Genomic DNA, 22278 nt, shown 5'->3' with positions numbered 1-22278 from the left:
ATTCTGTTTAAGAGAGCCAATCATTTATTTGCAAGGCAGGGTGACAGAGAAAGATCTTCTACCTGCTGGCTTTCCAAATGCTTGCAGAAGCTGTGGCTATGCCAGGCCAAATCCAGGAACCAAGAATTCTATGTGGGTGGCAGGGACCCAAGTATTTGGGCCATCAGCCACTGCATCCCAGGATGCATTAGTAGGAAGCTGGATCAGAAGCAGAGCAGCTGGGATTCCCACTGGCATTCTGATTTGGGATGCAGATGTCTTAGCCTACTGTGCCGCAATGTTCAGTCTGATATTTCTGACTTACTTTCAATTTTGTCTGTATTTTTGCATTGAAAAGTTTTAAGATCAAGTTATTACTAGAGGCAGCTTGTAGACAGTACCCACCAGGTAGGATGTTCAGAGAATTACAACTAGAATAAAACAATGTATTCACTGAATAAAATGAAAAATTAATGCCTTTCCAGAATGCATAAAGTTTGATGTAATCTACATTTTAAAAATCTGTTTTGTCACTAGTATAGGTCATCGAGTTCTGGATATAAGCCAGTTTTCAATGAATCTTGATGTGAATGGAAGGGACGAGGGATCGGGAGAGGGGAGGGTTGTGGGTGGGAGGGAAGTTATGGGGGAGGGAAGCCATTGTAATCCATAAGCTGTACTTTGGAAATTTATATTCATTAAATAAAAGTTAAAAAAAAATTTAAAAAGGCCAGTTTTCAGAGAGGTCTCAGGCTCAATGTCACATATTTCACGTCCATATGTTGATAGCACAATGGCCCCCATACATCTGATAATTCATAGTGTTCATTCAAGCTTTTGGTTAATAAGAATGGCCTAAGGCAAAGATAATTTCTCAGCATGGGAAAAAGCGATGAAAAGTGACTCCCAGCCCGTGAGAATGCTCCCAGAAATCTCACCTGTTTCACTTCCTCCATGCTTTTGCTGCTTTGTGCTCAGGTCTGACCCCGCCATCCTCTACAATGACAGATCGGTGCTGGAGAACCACCACTTGAGTGCAGCCTACCGCCTCCTGCAAGAGGACGAGGAGATGAATATCCTGATCAACCTCTCCAAAGACGACTGGAGGTACAGATGGGGAGGTTTGGAGGCTAGGCAGAACTGAGGGCAGGGGAAGTTTCCTGCTGCAGGAGAAATATCATCCTGCTTGGAATTCTATTTCTGTCTCCCTCCACCCCCCCACACCTCCTCCCTGAGTGTGCGATCTCCCATGCCCTCTTTGTGGGTGCCTCGCCTTTTCTCGATTTTTCTTGGTATAAATATTCAGATGTTTGTAATACGGGTTGTAAAATATTAAGATTAGGTTCCAATTATATTTTTACTTTTCCATCTTCACAGATCATTTCCAGTAATGAGTTGAGTAATGGATCCAGTTTAGGTCAAGAAATTCACTATCATGCTACGAATTCTCAAGGAAGTTTGAAAGAGAGGCAGTGTCCTTCTGAGGGCATGTCAGAAACATGTGGTGTTCACTATCCTGAGTAGCTTGTGGTGCTTTTAGCTGACCTTCCTAAACCTGAGTTTTATCATTTAATATTTTCTTCCAATATTGATTTGGACTTCAAGAATATTTTGAAGTCTTCTAGAGAAATTCTTTTGATGCTTAAAAAAGTAATCTTGAGTACTTAATTCTGTTCCCTAAGTACCACTGTGTATCTTTAGCTACAGGCAGTCCAGGGTTTGAATGCAAATACAGTTACTGGTTGTGTGACACTGGGGGAGTCACTCAGCCTCCTATAACTTTTTCAGATTCCATCCCTGGAAAATAGATGGCATTTACTCTGCAATATGGTTAAGATGATAATAAGTAATCGATTACGAATACTTAGCACATTTTGGGGGCATATGCAATAAGCTTGTTCATGCCTCAAATGCCTGTCACAGCAGGGGCCCCAAGCTTGGGAGCTGGGAACACAATCCTGGGCTCCTACTGGGTGGCAGGAGCTCCATTTCTTCAGCTAGCATTGCTGACTCTCAAAGTTTACAGCAGCAGAAAGCTGGGGTCAGAAGCCAGAGTCAGGTATCAACCCCAGCCACTCGGTTGTGGGATGTGTCTTACCTGATATTGTAGTTGCTAGGCCATTCACCTGCCCCAGTTTACCTACTAGTTTTGTTAGAAATTTAGCTCTATTATTTGTGTTTTCATTCTGTTACATTCCTAAGCTTCACTTACTCTTTCAGTCTACAACTGGGATAGCAAGCCTGGCATGGGCGGTATCTAACCCCACAATCACCAGGTGTAAGCCAGAACCTATTGGAATACCCTGGCACATGGCAATGCAACCAGTTTTGTTATCTCCAACTCTGTGTTCCTAATTATGGGTATTCATGAAGTCCCAGTTTTGAGTGGTTTGAATATTGCCTGTGATCAAGGCAAGTTATTATACGATTCAGCACATAGGTGCATTTAGTAAAAAGAAAAAATATCAAATACCACTTGAAAATTCAGCTTAATGAAACCTACTTGTGTGTTAGCCTTATATATTTCAATACTTTACTAGCATTTATATATTCAGCACAATCTTCATTATCTCCAAGAATGAAATATAAATATCTCAGTAAAGTCATGATTCAGTGGAAATTTTTATAGCCCATTGCACCATGTTTTGTTTCTACTTATATTTTGGAATTCTATACTTTAAAGCAAAAATTATAGCAAATGACTTTTTAATTGTGTAAATTTAGTGCTCTACTATATTTACCTAATATTTTTAAATACCCTTAATTTTTAGATATACTGCCTTAAGACATAAGTATTGTTAACTAGTAAGTTACTATTTAACAGTATCCATAAACCATTTTATGTAAGTATCCTGTGTCTCTGTAAGGAGGCGGTTTTAATAGGTAATCTGTCCTGTTTTGATTTTTAAGTGCATTAGACTTTAGTAACTTTATAAATAAATATTACCAGATATTTATTTCATTCAACTTGAAATAACATGAAATTCTACTTTGGCAGACCAGAAGAGCTGCTAACAAACCAGTCTTCTTACAAATGGCAGTTATAAATTATAGGCAAAATATTTTTAAAAATGATTTGAGGGTGAATAACATCAGTAGATGTGGGAGGGATGTCAGAGTCTGCGGAGTGACAGGATAGGGTAAATTAGAGGGTTGAAGGCAACACCAGAGCTCCAGCTAGAACCCTAGGTGGGGGCCTGGGATAACAAGGGCTTCTGGGGGCTGGTGTTGTATAGTGGGTAAAGCTGCCTCCTGTGATGCCAGCATCCCATATGGGTGCCAGTTCATGGTTTCCTGGCTGCTCCACTTCCGACCCAGCTCCCTGCTCATGGCCTGGGAAAAGCAGTGGAAAATGGCCCACACGGCCCTGCCACCTACATGGGAGACCTGGATGAAGCACCCGACTCCTGGGGGTGAACTAGCAAATCAAAGATGTCTCTCTCTCCCTGTCTCTAACTCTTTCAAATAAGATAAATCTTTCATAGGCTCCCAAAACATTTCAGTTTTTTTGAAACAATTTCATATGGCAACTGGAATCTCAGGAGAGAGCGAGAGAGAGAGAGAGAGAGAGAAATGGTGAAACAGAGGGAAATATTTAAAGAGATAACACTGAAATTTCTTAAATATGGTCATACATATGTAAGTTTATAGATTTAATCTCAGCAAACCTAAAATTGGATAAACTCAAATATGAAATTATAGACTAACAGCAAACTATTATAAAATAAAAATTTTAGAGTATCACAAAAATGAAATATTTAACATAAATATTAAATGCAGCTCCTATTCACTAAAAATTATCTAACCTTGGTTATTAAAGAGGACCTTAATAAATTTAGAGTTGTATTCTTGTCATGTAGAACATTATTTTAAGTATATCTTCCAAACTGTATCTATAGATTGAACACAATTCCAATAAAAATGTCAGAATGTTAATAGGTCAAGGTTATTCTACAAAGTATACAGAAAGGTAGACACATTATTTTTGAGAAGAACAAGGTTTTGTGGACTGACACTACTCAACTTCAAAACATATTATGAAGTTACAGTAATCCAGACAGTGTTTCACTGATGAAAGAACAGATAACTGTGGAGCAGAACTCAGAGTTTGGAAATTGACTCATCCATTGAGGTACAACAGAGTTGCCAAGGCAATTCAATGGGGAAAGGAAAATCTCTTCAATAAGTGTTGTTGGAACTGGATATCCATATGGAAAAATTTTTTTTGACTTCACCTTACGCTGTACTTAAAAATGAACTCAAACTTGATCATAGACCTAAAGGTCAAAGGTAAATGGCAAGACTTCCAGAAGAAAATGTATCAAAGTCCTGGGCAGTGGTTGGAAGGGGCTCAGGACTCAAAACTCTTGGAACATTTAAGAAGTTATAAATAGAAGTTTACTGGGGCTGCTGCCGTGGCTCACTTGGCTAATCCTCTGCCTGAGACGCCGGCATCCCATATGGGCGCCAGGTTCTAATCTTGATTGCTCCTCTTCCAGTCCAGCTCTCTGCTATGGCCCGGGAGGGCAGTGGAGGATGGCCCAAGTGCTTGGGTGTCTGCACCCCCGTGGGAGACCAGGAGGAAGCACCTGGCTCCTGGCTTTGGATTGGCGTAGCTTCGGCCGTGGCGGCCATTTTGGGGGTGAACCAATGGAAGGAAGACCTTTCTCTGTTTCTCTCTCTCACTGTCTGTAATTCTACCTGTCAAATAAAAAATAAAATCTTAAAAAAAAATAGAAGTTTACTAATTAAAGTCTTAGAATCCTTTGCCCCTTGGAAGACACTGGGAAAAAAGCATGCCAAGATATTGGAAAAATTATTCACAACACATATATCTTACATCTACTTTTATATATTCTTTACACAAATCTTTCGAAAACTTCATAGAAATTAGAATTAAAGGATCAGCCTTGTGGCACAGGTTAAGCCACTACTTGTGATGCCAGCATCCCATATGGGTGCTGGTTGGAGTCCTGGCTGCTCCACTTCGGATCCAGTGCCCTGGTGATGCACCAAGGACAGCAGTGAAAGATGGCTCAAGTATTTGCACCCCTGCCACCCATGTACGAGATCCAGATGAAGTTCCTGGCTCCTGTCTTCAGCCATTGTGGCCATTTTTGGATTGAACCAGCAGATGGAAAATCTGTAACTAGCTTTTCTAATAAATTTTAAAAATAGAAGTTAGAATTATTTTGGTGCAAAAAAGTTTCTGAAATCCATGCATGGTTTTTTCCATAATATGCATTTTCCATGGGCTTTTGAAGACCCATTATACATTTTTACAACTTAGAAATAAAATGACAAAGTAATTTATAAAAGGGGGAGTTTGAAACAATAGTTTCCCCTAAAAAAAAAGTTGCACAAATAAAAGTGCATGAAAAGATACATGCCATGATTAATCAAAGAAATGCAAAATTAAAACCAGTGATGAGATACTGTTACCTATTAGAATGGCTTAAATTGAAGACTGACAATAATTGGTACAGAAAAGCCAACTTTCACACATTGCTGGTTAAAATATAAAGTGACACAGTCACTTTGAAAAATGTTTGACAATTTCTTTTGAAGTTAAATGCAACTAACTTATAAGTCAGCCATTGTACTTCTAAGTATCTGCCCCAGAGATGAATACATGTGCTCACAAAAAGACTTGTGCATGAATAAAGACTTAGGACAGCTTTCTGTATGATAGCCCCACACTAGAATCCTAGAACCCAAATGTCTGTTAGTTGGTAGTGGTTAACAAGTCATGGTCTACCCATACGTTGGGGTACAATAGAGCAAATGTGCTGTTGACAAGCCACCACGTGGGTAAATGGCAAGTCATCATGGCAAGTAAAGATGTCAAACAAAGGTTACATGCTGTATTTTGTTGTGCACACACCTACATGTGAACGTGTATGTATGTATCTAGTGTCTGTTACATGTAGTATGTGAGTATATGTATATTGTTATATTCCTATATCCTCAAATATACAAAGTTAGAAAATGTCAGCTATTTTAGGGAGAAATCAAACTGGGGGCTTGGCTTGAGGGTGACAGGAAGTATTTGGTTTCAGGATTGCATGATATCTTCAAAAGTTTATTCAATTAATAGTTCACTGAATTGTATATTTTATATGGAAATAGAATATTCTAAGTAAACTAGACATCAATAAACTTGAGATTTAAAAAATTGGGATTTCAGGGGAAAGGAAAGTGGGGCAAGTATGGTAGAGCACGTTGGATTTTAGGGTACAGAAACTATCTTATATGTTACTGCATAGTGGATTCTTGGCATCATGTGCTGTCAAAAACCATTGAACTGCACCCCATGACGAGTTAACCCTAATACAAACTGTAGCCTGTAGTTACTGTATCAGTATTGGCTCACTGGTTGTAACAAAGCCACTATACTCATGCAAATTGTTAATAAGGAAAACTGCAATGGAGACAAGGAATATGGGAATTCTGTGCTCTGCTTGATTTCTCTCTAAACCCAAAACTGCCCTAAAACTAAAGTCTTATCTTTTTAATAGGTGGAATATTTATACTCAAAATTTGTAATGTCAATTATCAGTCTACCTACTAGAATTATTTTCATGTGATTATGTCTCCAAACTTTTGAATTCAGTTGAAATGTGTGTACTTTTACACTTTTCGGTTTCATTGGGGTTTTTCCCTATGAGTCCATTTCCCAAATGATGTGTGTATCCCATGGATTTTTTTTTAAAGATTTGTAAGTCAGAATTAAGGGGGGAGGGAGAAGATAGAGACAGACATGTCTTCCACTCACCTGTTCACTTCCCAGATGGCCACAACAGCCAGGACTGGGCCCAGCCAAAGCCTAGAGCTTCCTCCAGGTCTCCCACAGGGGTGGCAGGGCCCAAACACTTGGGACATATATCGCTGCTTTTCCTAAGCCAGGGAGCTGGATTGAGAGCGGAGCAGTCAGGACTCAAACCACTGCCCATCTGGGCTGTTGGTGTTGTAGGAGGAGGCTTAACCCACTGTGCCACGTAACAACCAAGTTCCTTATTCCTGAAGTTTCATGTATTTCTTATTCAAGCCCACCTAAAACAGTCAAGGTAGACTAGAAGTGTTAGAAATAATTAACTGCCAGCGCCGTGGCTTAACAGGCTAATCCTCCGCCTTGCGGCGCCGGCACACTGGGTTCTAGTCCCGGTCGGGGCACCGATCCTGTCCTGGTTGCCCCTCTTCCAGGCCAGCTCTCTGCTGTGGCCAGGGAGTGCAGTGGAGGATGGCCCAAGTGCTTGGGTCCTGCACCCCATGGGAGACCAGGATAAGCACCTGGTTCCTGCCATCGGAACGGCGCGGTGCGCCGGCCGCAGCGCGCCTACCGCGGAGGCCATTGGAGGGTGAACCAATGGCAAAAAGGAAGACCTTTCTCTCTGTCTCCCTCTACTGTCCACTCTGCCTGTCAAAAAAAAATAATAATAATTAACTGATTTTAGATATGAAAAAAATGCTCAATATCATTAGCCATTAAGGAAATACAAAAGAGGACCACAATGAGCTATCACCTCACTGCATGCAGGAAGGTTGTTTTCCACAAGAGAGCAACAGTTGCTGGTGAGGACGTGGAGAAAGGGAAACTCTTATACACTGTTGGGAGGAATGTAAATTACTGAGGGAAATGGTGTGGGGAGTTTGCATTTCTTTTTTTATAAATTTTGAAGAATTATTTCGTTACAGAGAGAGGTAGAGCCAGGGAGAGAGGTCTTCCATTCTGTTGGTTCACTCCCCAGTGACCCCAGCTCAGCCAGAGCTGAGCTGATCTGAAGCCAGGAGCTTCCGCCTGGTCTCCCACGTGGGTGCAAGAACTTGGGCCATCTTCTACTGCTTTCCCAGGCCATAGCAGAGAGCTGGATCAAAAAGGAGCAGCTGGGACTTGAACTGGTGCCCATGTGGGATTCTGGCACTGCAGGCTGGGGCTTTAATCCACTGTGCCACAGTGCCAGCCTCAGTTTGCATTTCTTAAAAAAAAAGTTACATAGAGGCAGAGGCAGAGAGAGATTGATCTTCTATTCACAGGTTCATTCCCCAATTGGCTCCAACAGCCGGGTCCGGATCTGAAGCGAGGAGCTGCCTCCAGGTCTCCCAAGCAGATGCAGGGGCCTAAGGACTTGGGCTATCATTCACTGCCTTCCCAGTAGAAAAGAGCTAGATAGCAGAGAGCTGGATGGGAAATGGAACAACTGGAACTTGAACCAGCACCCATATGAATGCCAGCACTGCAGGCAGCAGCTTTTACCTAGTACACCCCAGCGCTGGCCCTGGAGATTTCTTTAAGTTAGAAATACATCTGCCATATGATCCAGCAATTCCAGTACCGGGTATATACCCAAAAGACATGAACTCATTGTATCCAAGAGATACCTGCTCCACTGTGTTTATAACAGCATTGTCTGCAATAGCCAGATATGGAATCAACCATGATGTTCATCATCCAGTAAATTTAAAAATGTATATACATACATAGATTATTCAGATGTAAAAAAACAAAGTATCATTTGCATCAAAATGGTTAGAATTGAGTGAGATCAGTCAGACACAGAAAGACAAATACAACATGTCCTACTTTATATGTGAGAGCTGTAAAAAAAAAAAACAAAAAACTCAAGCAATGACCTTGTATCAGTTTAGCTCCAAGTACAGTGTTTTATTCAACTGTTTTAGATCTTTGTCAAACTCATAGGAGGTATATATTACTGTAGTTTTACTGATTTGTGACTGTTTTACAATGTAGTCTGAGTGAAATTGGTAGGTTTTCATTTTTTTTAATAGCCCTTGCCTATTTTCCTGTTATACTATCTTTTTACCTTTTGTTGAACTTTTTATTGACTATAATGCAGATTAAAATGTCTTCTCAAAAATAAAATTAAAAAATCAGCTGAGCTTGATTAGAAGTGGCAAGAGTCTCTACTCATTTTTACTTTGCTTTTTTTTTTTTTTTTTTTTTTTTTTTGCTTCAATCCTTTTTCTTCATGGGTGTCCCTGAAAGGGAGTTTCGGACCTTGGTCATCGAGATGGTGATGGCCACTGATATGTCTTGTCATTTCCAACAAATCAAAGCCATGAAGACTGCCCTGCAGCAGCCAGAAGCGTAAGTGGGCCTGGGGCATGTGTTTTCAAAGATGTTGGGACCGGAACTTGTTCACGCTCTTGCGCTTGTTAAAGCATGTCTCCTTCAGTGTAACTTTGTTGAGTGGTCACCACAGAATGGTGATGTTTGCAGAACACAGCGTGGAACTTGTCTGTGCCACTCTTTCATGTGTTTTATCGGAACTGAAATAAATACTAGTGCTCATTAGTTTGTCCCAATCAGAAGTTGAAAAATTTCCCTGTGGAAAACTACATTTTCAAAGATGTACTAAATGCCAAGGCAGCAGATAAGAGTCAGTGGCACTTGGATTCGTGCTGTTTTTTGACCGATATCATCATTCTGTAAGGGAGTTTGAGTCACAAGTATCCAGTTCAGTCAACATGGAGACCAAGCTGATGGAATTCCAGTTGTAGGATGAAATGGTACCTTTCCTTCTGTTTAGCTGAAGTACAGTTTGATTTGGAATGGGAGGGATTAAAAAGAAAAAAAAAATGACTTTTTAAAACTCTTATTGAGGCTCTGAGGAGTGTGCTCCTCATGTTTGGATGCTTTGGGTTACAGGATTGAAAAACCAAAGGCCTTATCCCTGATGCTGCACACGGCGGATATCAGCCATCCCGCGAAAGCCTGGGACCTGCACCATCGCTGGACAATGTCCCTTCTGGAGGAGTTCTTCAGACAGGTACTGTCCTGCTGTGTCGTCCTCACGGGCTGTCTTAAGAGTTGTGCATTCCAGTTTGCCTGGAGAAGGAGGGCGCCACAGCTTTCTGTGCCTCCTGATCATGTAAGGTTTAATCTTAGATTGTGATACTCAGGCCATTATGGTATTTTTATCCTGTGCATTTCTGTTTGGAAATAAAGTGTTTCCTCGCGGCAGTCTCTTGTCAAAATGTCGTTTCGGGAGGCCTTTTTTTTCTAATGGGTTAACAAGATGGTGGTTACCTTGGCATCACCCTCTGAGACTGTGGGATTTGAGTGTTAGCCTTTAATCCTGGTCTGTTATAATTGGTTGGGGTGTTTCATTAAAGTAGGCAAGCCCATGAGATCAAATTCTAATGTGGCAATTTGGTGTCAGGAAGTCACTAGACTATCCAAATTAAACTTCAGTGCATCCTAGGATCCAGAATCATGCTGTCTACAAGGATAGGCAGAGTCTTTAACAAATACATGTTGCTTTAGAACAAATAAACAAAAATTAAGTAGAACAATAGAAAGGGACATAAGAGCATAGCAACAGCATGGCAATCTCAAATCCCAGCACACACGAACATCACCTCTAGAAGAGCTGCTGTTCAGACAGGTTCGAGACGTGAGGGCCTGGGATTGAAGGCGTGATCTATGAGATCTAAATTATAGTTAATACCCTTAATTCTTGTTCATTAAAGAAGGGGGTTTGATAGCATCGATTCAGAGACTGCCAGTATTGCATAACACACTACTTATTAACTCTAGTCTCAACTTCATCCCCCTAAGTTGACAACAAACAGGCTCCTACATTGGCTACATAGATTTTTACAAGAGATCTACTGTCGTGATGATTCGTGCTCCTAGGATTCGGGTGTGGGCATAATCAAAGACACCTGTGTTTGCTTTATCCTTTGGCAGCTGTGCATATTGGCCATGAAGTAGGGCTGGAATTAACAGTGTATCAAACACAGGCCATAAGACCTTAATAGGGGTTTCTATTATACCACGTTTGTGACCTGGACCAATCAGATCACCACTCTAATTCCCTACGGGCATGTCTGATTTGTTTCCTGGAGGGAGAGTGATTTATGGTAAGGTTGTTCCATTCCAACAGTAAATGCCCTGTGATTGTCTCACCCTGTCTGTGGATACCCATCAACACCTGCACCCCTGTTAAATGCCTATAACATCAAGTACTCTGCTCAGCACGTGGTCATCTACCAGTTGGAAAGTCATCTCTTGGCCTTTCAGAGTACAGTTTGCTCTGAAAATCTGGGTTCTGCACCCTCAGATTCATCCAACCTTAAATCAGGAAAATTGCACCTGTACTGAACATGTTTGGCTTGCTCGTTATTTCTTAAACATATATGACAGTATTTATATAGGTATTCTAAGCAATCTAGAAATGACAAAGTATCTGGGTGGATGGGCGTAGGCTCTATGCAAATAGCACACCATTTTATAGGAGGGACTTGAACACCTGCAGGTTCTATCAGCAAGGGGTCCAATCCCCTGTGGACACTGAGACAGGACTGCCTTTCTCCAAGGGAACCCAGTACTCTGGTGGGGGCTGGGAGACCCATGGCTGTAGAGGAGTGATCTTGTTCTATCTACAAAACTGACTACAAAATCACCTTTCACTGAGGGCTTGTTTGGGGCCATTTTCCCAAATTCTGTTTTCCTAATACTAGTGAGAAGACTTTACCCAAATAGCCATTCTCCTCATCAGATGTTTCCTTTGATAGCTGTGAGTGGATGTTATTACAAAGTACTAAGATTGTTTAGTCTGTGGTCAAAGGATAGTTCATAGCCAGCTCATGTAAGCTTATGGTATTGAAATGATCCTTTGTTTTTAATTACGATAGAATATGGATTGCTTATATATGTGAACAATTTTCCTCATAAGGGAAACCTTGTTTGCATACACATATGCTTAAATTGAATGAAAATGTGCTAGAGGCACTGTGAAAATAACCATATTGAATTTTTCGCCTATTGGGAACAGAATGTTAGCTCACTGGACTGGAACTATTTTTTTAGTAATTATAATTCCACAAATTATTTTTATTGGCTCAATATTTTAACCCAGATGCCATAAGCCATAGTAAGTAACCCATATAGAAGAAATATTGCCTTGGATCTTCATTGTAGATTTTAATTTGGACGGTTCAAATGGGAAGTCTGGTAGAGACTTTTAAGAAGTGACATTTGGAAAGTCAGGTGATATTTCAAAATAAGGGCATAACCGCCAATGCCAATGAACCAGATCTTCCATGCCTACCTAAAACACTAAGTTATATCCTCGGTTTTATGACCATATTTTATAAAATTCAAGTCACTACCCCAGGGTAATTCTCAATGAAATACTGACATTAAAGTATAAATTTCCATCCTTGGTTATAAAAGCCTAGAGGTTCATTTCCTTTGTATTGCTGTGTATTTTTATATTTTGCACACATTTTCCAATTATTTTTAAATTTCTCTGCCGATGGTTATTTCCCCATTTTTATTTTTTACTTTATATACTATGGATTGACAAAAAGATGATGGAAAATGCATATAAGCTGAATTCAGAGGCTGGTGCTGTGGCATAGCAGATAAAAGCCGCCACTTGCAGTGCTAGCATCCCATATGGGTGCCAGCTTCCTGCTAACGTGCCTGGGAAAGCAGAAGATGGACCAAGGCCTTGGGCCCCTGCATCTACATGGGAGACCTGGATTAAGCTCCTGGCTTCAGCCTGGCCCAGCTCTGGTCATTATGGCCCTTTGAGAACTGAACCAGCGCATGGAAGATCTTTCTCTGCCTCTCCTTGTCTGTAACTGTCTTTCAAATAAATAATTTTTTTAAAAAAAAAAAACTGAATTCTAGTTTTTCACAACAGTCTTAATTCCACAAACTTTCTAGAGTCTCTCATATTGTATTCTTTTCTCCCTTTGAAGTTTTGCACTTGTATTTAGTTTTGTTTTGTTTTATACTGTCTTAATTTGTTTTCAGTTTTATTTTTATTTCTTCTGCTGGAGTTTATTTTGTTCTTTTCTCAACTCTAACTTGGATGGTCAATTCACTAACTTCAGATTTAACTCCTGTTGACATTGTATTTGCATCACCTTTTAATATTCCATAGACACTGGCTTGGGTGTGTCTAATTTAAACACTGTGTGCTGAGTTGTCTCAATGTCTATGAGATTGATTCCAGGACTCCCTTCAGATACCAGAATCTGAATATGCTCCAGCCCCTCATATAAAATGGTATATTTGCAAATATACTGTACAGCTTACCATGTACTGTAAGTCATCTCTAGATTTCTTAAAACCTCGTAGTTATCATACTGCATTGTTCAGGGACAAGGAAAAGGTCTGTGCATATGCAGTATAGATGCAGGTTTTAAGAAAGTATTTTTGTTGTATGATTGGTTGAATCTATAAATGCAGACCAGCTATATGGAAAACCAACTGAAATTGAGATTTATTAATGAGCTAGTCTAAGGTTCTTTTTCTTTATTATTTGAAATTGGCAATATTAGCATTTTGAAATGAGGACATTTGCCTTAGGTACAATCATTTTGTATCATGCTTTGTTTTTGTGCGTTTCTTTTGGAGTAGTTCACTATGTCGTTTTTGTCATCTGCTTTCCTATTTTGCTATCTTCTGATGATCTGGAAATTTTATGTTTTTAGTTTTTCTAATGGTTAACTTGAGAATTAAATAGAGGATTTAATGGTTTCATCTACTTCATTTTATTGAGAGGCAGAGACAGATAAACTGATCTCTCCTCCAGTGGTACTCCCCAAATGCATGCAGCAGCTAGGGCTGGAAGTTGCTGAAGCCAGGAACTCCAAGTCTCCTACACAGGTGGCAGAGACCCATGTACTTGAACCTTCATCTGCTTTCCCCTAGCATGTGCGTCAGCAGGAAGCTGAAACCAAAAGTGGAGCCCAGACTCAAACCAGTCACTTGGATGTGGGATGCAGGCCTCCCAAGTGGCATCTTAGCTGCTACTCCAAACACCAATTCTGATTTCTTTATGCAAGAACTATCAATTGACTTCCTGCCAAAAGAATCAGTGAACTTCTACCTTTCCAAACATTCTTCCCAACACCTGATTTTAAGGTGGCTTTATTAACTCATTTAGTCTTGTATTGGTTTTAATATTAAATTCTATTTAAATATCACTAAATGTTACTGTATTACTCTACTACTCTAAATATTAGATTCAAGTGACATGTTTATACCCCATCTATAAAAAGATAAGGAACTCAGTGTTTATTCATTGCCTTCTCACCCTTTCCTCCTTTCCATTCTCAACTTAACTCCTTGTAACTGTATTGGTTGTATTGTTTCTTTTTTGTCCGGAGTTTTCAAATGAGCATTCTACTTCACGAACCGTGGGCTGTTTATAGGGGCACTCTCAAAGCCTCTTTCTCAAAGTAGAAAAGAAACGTGTCTGGCAAAGGCACACCTTGACAGCCCTGGTCTTGGCCCTGCTCAGTGCTGGCTCTGTGGTCCTGGTTGACCACCCCTGCTTGGGTCTGGACAAAGTTGTTCCTCCAGTGGCTCCTTCTAGAAGCACGAATGGGATCCCCATTTTGTAAGCTTGTCAGCTTTTCTACTGCTGGTATACCATGGGTCAAGGTTGACTGAGAATGGCATTTGTGTAACCGACTTTGTTTTCTGCCTTTTTCATTCCCGATTCCTTGTCCCTTCATGTGTCTTCCTCAAGGACAGGTGGGCCTTTGTGCTACTCCCAGTGTGAGCTTCCCTGAAGCTACTGCAAAGCTTCTCTTCCCATGTGCTGCTGGCTCGTTCCCCTGAGCCCTGGCTCTTGCTTACTGCAGGAACTTCTTCTTGGTCACAGAGATATGTTTGGTCTTTTCTTGGTGTTATCAGTTCTCTTATAAGTGTTCCCCGTATAACTTTTCACCTGTTCCTTTAGTCCAAGTATCTTTTCTATAAGGTTTTTGTTTTTACTGCGACTGTTAGTGGTGATACTCTCCAGTGCCCCCACCATCTCTCACTTTCCTAATCTTCTTCCCTCTCCACTTCCTCACACATTTCCTCTTTCCATCTCCTTCTCCCTTCTTTCTTCATTATTATTTACCATCTTCAAGTGAATTGCATTCTCTTTGGAAGAACTATTCGCAGGAGACTTGTACCAGGAAGAAGCCAGACCATTAGCCAGCCAAGTTCCCTTGGAATATCCCTGGTTTATTATAGGGCTCCTATGAAGCGGCATGTGTCTGTCCCTTTGCTTTTTCCAAGGCAACAGTAGGTAGCACTGGCCATGCCACTCACTCTGTCCTTCACCCAGCCTCTTAGTGTCTGGCCTCATCTATGACACCCACAGCAGTTGACAACCCTTACTCAAGTAGTTTTGATTTGAGATTAGATTTTTTTTCCTAGTATTTGTGGCTGCATTTCTCAGTCTCCACATTTTTGAGAGATTCTTAAAGGAAGAGCAACAGAGAACAAGAGGAATAGTGGTGTGAGTGCAGGAAAGGGGGTCACAGAGAGATCACTCATCTGCTGGTTCACTCCCCAGATGGCTGGAGTAGCCAGATCTGGACTAGGGCAAGACCAGGAGTCAGGATCTCAGTGGAGGTCTCCCACATGGGAGCCAGGCCCAGATCTTCCAGGTACATTTGCAGGAAGCTGGAGGTGGAGCTGAGCAGCCAGGACTTGGACCAGCATTCAACATGGGATGCAGACGTCCCAAGTAGTGACCTAACCCACTGTGCCATGACACCTACCCATCTCCATAGTTTTGAGGTAATAATTTATAAGGGCTCAAATTTTACTGTTCTATCTTAAATCCAAAAATCACTTTTCTTCTAACATGTGTGCCTTCCTCCCCTGGGAAAGGGGAATGTACATTGCTGCATTTGGTTCAGTTTGTTGCTTTTCTTGCCTCTCTCAAAATTTTCTTTACTTCATCTGAAGAAATTCACTTGAGGTGAAGGTTAAGTATTCCATATTATGCATTTCAGATGCTTCAGACTATCACTTCTCGGCCTTTTGGCTAAGATCAAGTGCTTGAGACTAGAAGTGTTTCAAGTTTCAGCATTTTTCAGATTTTGGAATATTTCTGCATATGCCTAATGAGAAGTATTGGGGTGGGACCCATATCTAAACATGTATTTCATTTATATTTCATAAATACCTTACAAACATAGCCCAAGTGGTGTTATATTTTTAGTGCACCTGCATTTTTACTGCTACCTGTCTGATGAAGCCATATGGGTAGCTTTCTCGCTTATGACGTGCCTGTTCTCAGAAAGTTTGATTTTGGAACACTTCAGATTATGGATTTTTGGACTAGGGATGTTCTACCTCTATAACCTTGAGTTCTTGGATTGAGATGCCATCTTCGTTTGTAAACTTAAGTACAAGTAAGACTTTCAAAAATTTTTTGATATGACAAATGCCTTGTTTCTTTTGATTGGTTTGCTGCTTCCATCAAGCGGCTCTAACAAATCCTCAAACATGTGACAGCACTCATAAATGGAAGCTTGTCACTTAACTCATGTGAAGTTTAGGACAAGTGTTTAATGGTGTGCAATTCTACGATAGTGATTTTAGACCCATGGTCTATCATCCAAGGGTACTTGTCTACAGCAAACTAGCAAAAGGCAGAAGAGCTTGGAGCTATAGGCACGGAGGATTTTATACATTAGAACTGTGGTGGAAATACATTCCTTCCCTTGTTCTGTTGTTTAGCACTACTTAACTAGCAGAGATTCTAGGCAATGTAGTCCAACTGTGTGGACAGGAAATGAAGATGGCCTTTGACAAAAACTCTAATTGCTCTTTAGCTGTCTGTCATATCTGAGTGGCCAAAGGAACTTGAGTATTTCTGAATTAGTCTTTCCATTCACTCAATGCATATTAACTTCCTTTATGCCTATCAGCTACCTGGCTTCATCAGCTGGGATTATCTTAACCCATACCACTGGGTGTTATTTTTCTGATCGGTGCTGAAAGAAAATAAAATGAACTAGTTAAGCAGAATCCTTAGTGACAACTGAAACTTTTATCCTTTTTTAAAAAGGACAACCTCTTTAGTAAAGAGGAAAGTATGTGTATCATCTTCCAACAGCCTGGAGTTTACAGTCAGACCATGTCATTAGTCAAGTAGGGTTCACCAGGGGAAGCCTATTTCTCACATTACTTACGGCACAATTTTTTTTCTCAATTTTTTATTTGACAGATAGAGTTAGACAGTGAGAGAGAAAGAGAGAGAAAGGTCTTCCTTCCATTGGTTCACCCCTCAAATGACTGCTACGGCCAGAGCTACACTGATCCGAAGCCAGGAGCCAGGTGCTTCTTCCTGGTCTCTCATGTGGGTGCAGGGCCCAAGGACTTGGGCCATTCTCCACTGCCTTCCTGGGCCACAGCAGAGAGCTGGACTGGAAGAGGAGCAACCAGGACAGAACCGGCGCCCATATGGGATGCTGGCAGAGGATTAACCAAGTGAACCATGGCACCGGCCTCTTTTCTCAATTCTTAAGTGTATCTGTCCTCCAACGGAAATTCAATGACTAATATTTCAAAGTACTTTTTTATGGAAAGCTTTCATTTAATAAATATAAATTTCTTAAGTACAACTTTTGGATTATAGAGGTTCTTCCCCATGTACCCACCCTCACACCCCCAAACCGTCCCACCTCCTACTCCATCTCCCATCCCATTCTTCATTAAAATTCATTTTCAATTATCTTAGTATAGAGTTGATCTTCTGTATATAAAGTAAAGATTTTTAAAAGTTTGCACCTACACAGACACACAAAGTATAAAGTACTGTTTGAAGACTAGTATTACCATTAATTCTCAGTACAACACATTAAGGACAGAGGTCCTACATGGGAAGCAAGTGCACAGTGACTCCTGTTGGATTTAGCAATTGACACTCTTATTTATGATGTCAGTGATCACCTGAGGTCTTATCATGAGCTGCCAAGACTATGGAAGCCTCTTGACTCCACAAACTCCAACCTTATTTAGACAAGGCCATAATCAAAGTGGAAGTTCTCACCTCCCTTCAGAGAAAGGTACCTCCTTCTTTGATGGCCCCTTCTTTCCAAGAGGATCTCACTCAGAGATCTTTCATTTAGGTCACTTTTTGCCATAGTGTCTTGGCTTTCCATGCCTGAAATGCTCTCAAGGGCTTTTTAGCCAGATCTGGGCTGATTCTGAGGCCAGAGTGCTGTTTAGGGCATCTGCCATTCTATGAGTGGGCTGTATAGCCTGCTTCCCATGTCGAATCATTCTCTTCTTTTTAATTCTATCAATTATTATGAGCAGACGTTGGTCTTGTTTATGTGATTCCTTTGACAATCCTATATTTATGATCAGTTATGAACTTAAACTGATCGCTTAACTAGTAAGATGGCATTGGTACCTGCCAACTTAATGGGATTTGCAGTTCCATGGCAAGTTTTTAGCTTTACCCTTAGGGGTAAGTCCGAGGGAATGTATGCTGAACTGTACATCTCCCTCTCTATTCCACTCTTATTTTTTTTAAAGATTTATTTATTTGAAAGTCAGTTAGGCAGAGAGAGAGAGAGAGAGAGAGAGAGAGAGAGAGAGTCTTCCATCCAATGGATCACTCCCCAGTTAGCCACAATGTCCGGAGCTGCACCAATCCAAAGCCAGGAGCCAGGAGCTTCTTCTGGGTCTCCCACGTGTGTGCGGGGGCCCAAGGACTTGGGCCATCCTCTACTGCTTTCCCAGGCTATAGCAGAGAGCTGGATGGGAAGAGGAGCAGCCGGGACTAGAACTGGTGCCTATATGGGATGCTGGTACTTCAGGCCAGGACATTAACCCGCTGTGCCACAGCGCCGGCCCCTCCACTCTTATTTTTAACAGGGATCAATTTTCAGTTGGATTTAAACACCTAAGAATAATTCTGTGTTAGAGTTCAACCAATGGTATTGAGTATAAAAAGAAAATACTAATAAAGTAGTAAGCTGTTCGACAGTCAGGACAAGGGCTGATCAAGTCATTGCTTCTCATAGTGTCAGTTTCACTTAACAGGTTTCCTTTTAGGTGCTCAGTTAGTTGTCACAGATCAAGGAGAACATATGATATTTGTATGGGACTGGCTTAGTTCACTCAGCGAGATATTTTCCAGGTTTCTCCATTTTGTTGCAAATGACCAGATTTCATTTTTTTTTTTAACCACTGTGTAGTAGTCCATAATTTCTTTATCCAGTCTTCCATTTATGGGCATTTATGTTGATTCCATGTCTTAGCTATTATAAATTGAGCTGCAATAAACATTGAGGTGCAGATAGCTCTTTTATTTGCCAATTTATTTTCCCTTGGGTAAATTCCAAGGAGAGGGATGGCTGGGTCATATGGTAGGGCTATATTCAGATTTCTGAGGTATCTCCAAACTATCTTCCATAGTGGCTTTACCAGTTTGCATTCCCACCAACATTGGATTAGTGTGCCTTTTCCCCCACATCCTTGCCAGCATCTGTTGGTTGATTTCTGTATGAAAACCATTCTAACCGGGATGAGGTAAAACCTCATTTTGGTTTTGATTTGCATTTCTCTGACGACTAGTGATCCTGAACATTTTTTCATGTGTCTGTTGGCCATTTGGATTTCCTCTTTTGAAAAATGTGTGTTTAGGTCCTTGGCCCATCTCTTAAGTGGGTTGTTTGTTTTGTTGTGGAGTTTCTTGATCTCTTTGTAGATTCTGGTTATTAATCCTTTATCAGTTGCATAATTTGCAAATATTTTTCCCATTCTGTTGGTTGCCTCTTCACTTTCCTATTTCTTTTGAAGTACAAAAATACTCTTAATATATGAGTCTATCAAGTTTAATTAAATCCAGTAGATGTAAATGATGTGTAGATTTGGGTATGGCCAAGTACATGGAATCAGAAGTTGTTTAATATCAAATTTCTCAGTAATGAAATCCAAATTAATACTTACATCTTAGTAGTTAAGTGAAGGGCATCCAGCCACTTCTTTTCACCCCCTCCCATTATGATGAACTTATAAAACAGCAGGTAGCACTGTTACATATGGAATAAGAAAGGTTTATTTGAGCTGAGCTAGCCCACTATTCCATTAGAATCTGCATCATCAGCACGCTAAAGTTCTCTTTGTCCTGGCCAGGGAGAAGTAGCTCAGGAGGAACTGTTTCTATCAGTGCCCTTGCGAGACTGAGTAGCACTGAGCAGGGCTTCCTCGGGAACTAGGAAGCCATTGTGTTCCATGGATGTCTATGCAGGAAGAGGGTGCAGAAAGAACCCAGCACTCCACAACTGTCCCTGTGACCCCTGGGCATCCCCAGCTCCCATCATGGCCCCCTGTTCTGCTTCCTCTAACACCCATTCCTTTTCTGTGCCCCTGTGAGATGGCCAACTTTCACTTTGATGGCCTGCCTTAGAAATCAGAATTCAGTTTTCAACTAAGCCTAGCTGCAAGTTACTACTTTTTGCTTACTGTTAACTTTTGTTACACTCAGAATGTATAGATGATAAATTCACTAAATGTTTTTCTAAATATTAAGAGCTACCTGTTTGGAAACAACAGTTTTATTTTTTTTAAAGATTTGTTTATTTGAAAGTCAGAGTTACACAGAGAAAGGAGAGGCAGAGAGAGAGAGAGAAAGGTCTTCCATCCGATGGTTTAGTCCCCAATTGGCCACAACGGCTGGAACTGCACCAATCTGAAGCCAGGAGATTCTTCTGGGTCTCCCATGCGGGTGCAGGGGCCCAAGGACTTGGGTCATCCTCTGCTGCTTTCCCAGGCCTTAGCAAAGAGCTGGATCAAAAGTGGAGCAGCTGGGTCTCAAACCAGTGCTCATATGGGATGCTGGCGCTTCAGGCCAGGGCATTAACCCACTGTATCACAGTGCTGGCCCTGAAATAACAGTTCTTTAAATGAACCATTACATGTGTGTATGTGCACTTTTATAGTTTTCTCCTCATTGTACTCCTATGAGATAGGGCTATTTTGCATATTTCGCAGATGATAAAACAAATGTAAGGAAGAGACAGTAGCTTTCCTATGATTATAGATCTCGAATGAGGAAGAAGTACTCAAGCATATGTCAGTGGCCATCCTCCTGAGCAGGTTCTTTCCCAGCGAGATGAGCGAACACAGCTTCAGCGCTGGAAGAGTGACAGATCTTCCCTCTAGGTGTGTGACTGAAGTGGTGATTCAGGTTTCCAAAACTCATTTCCATCACTATTTATACTTTCCAAAGTACTTGCCTATTATAACAATGCCTTTTCAGAGGATCTCAGTGACCAATCATGCTGTATTGTCCAACTGGATAGACAAGAAATTTATTGTGGCTCTTTTTGATCCATTTTTCATTATGGACTGAATTACAACTGAAAAACATTCTAGTTGTGTATGGCTTTAGGTGACTCAAGAAGATAGATTACAGTTTTGGAACTGCCCACCATGGGGAGAGTTCGCTGGCTAGAGGAGGGCCACTGGTTGTCCCAGGCCAACTTGAGAGAATGCCGATTCTGGCTACAGTGTTGGCTCTAACCTACAGGACAATTCCTATTGCCTTATATTCCGTGACAATTGTTAGTGATGCCCAGTGAAGCTTTCTTTACAGCAACATGGGCCTTTGCAGTTAGAATAATTGGACTCCAGGATTTCAGCCTTTTTTATATATCTAATCTCTCTCTCTCTCTCTCTCTCTCTATATATATATATATATATAAACACAGAGGAGCAGGCCCCATAGGATTTATTGCATAATATAATAGTAATTAAAATAAAGACCAGTGGCTGTTGTGGCAGCTGAGGTTGTTAAGAGCTGGGTGGCTCAGCTTGCTGTTCCTTAATTTACTGTGATTTCCTGTTTTTCTAGGGTGACAGAGAAGCTGAGCTGGGGCTGCCCTTTTCTCCTCTGTGTGACCGGAAGTCGACCATGGTTGCTCAGTCACAAGTAGGTATGTGTTTGCCAACCCCTGAGCTGGGCTGCTGGATGGGAAGTCTGTAGACGCAAGCTCAGATGCTCTCAATGACTGTTTGCCTGGGAAACTGGCTCCAAACTGTGCTCATAGCTTTGGCCCATTGGGTTGATAGAGTCACACTCTCCATTCTTCCTGATATGGCTGGTTTGTGAGAAGGTTGCCCATCATTCCCTGCTGAAAGAAGACAGCGTCTCAGCTTTCTAAGATGACAAGTACTCTTGGTAGTATGCATGTTCTGGTTCAAATTTTCCATTCTGTGTGGCATATTCAGCAGTTGCCATGGCATTTCTCCTTGTTGATGCCTCTTAGCCCTGTTTTCAGGACAGCTCATTTCCAGGATGACCCTACTTTCAGGATTGGCTCTTTTAAAAATGAAGGAAACATTCTAAAAGACTTTTTAGGGGGCAATAACTTTTTGCCAATTACAGTAATATATATGCATTGCAGAAATCCAAGGCTATGGGGGTACAATGTCACAGTTCAGTATCAGTGATCTCCATCTTTAAAGACTCTGAAATTATTCATATTAGTAAGGATTTGATTTTTCTGCCATAG

At 41.0% G+C, this 22278-nt stretch overlaps 1 protein-coding gene across 5 annotated transcripts in view; it reads left to right on the top strand.

Moving 5' to 3' along the window:
• PDE1C (phosphodiesterase 1C) overlaps positions 1-22278 on the top strand; it is a 398369-nt gene that overhangs the window by 308237 nt on the left and 67854 nt on the right. For all 5 annotated transcript variants that reach the window (XM_062179212.1, XM_062179213.1, XM_062179211.1 and 2 more), the window contains 4 exons: positions 958-1086; positions 8984-9085; positions 9647-9767; positions 21618-21699. In XM_062179212.1, coding sequence (XP_062035196.1) covers positions 958-1086; positions 8984-9085; positions 9647-9767; positions 21618-21699 — 434 coding nt within the window. The remainder of the gene's footprint in view (positions 1-957; positions 1087-8983; positions 9086-9646; positions 9768-21617; positions 21700-22278) is intronic.

Source organism: Lepus europaeus, chromosome 20, assembly GCF_033115175.1.
Source record: "Lepus europaeus isolate LE1 chromosome 20, mLepTim1.pri, whole genome shotgun sequence".
Taxonomy (NCBI): domain Eukaryota; kingdom Metazoa; phylum Chordata; class Mammalia; order Lagomorpha; family Leporidae; genus Lepus; species Lepus europaeus.
The sequence above is the reverse complement of the archived record's forward strand: the minus strand, read 5'-3'. Positions and strand labels throughout refer to the sequence as shown.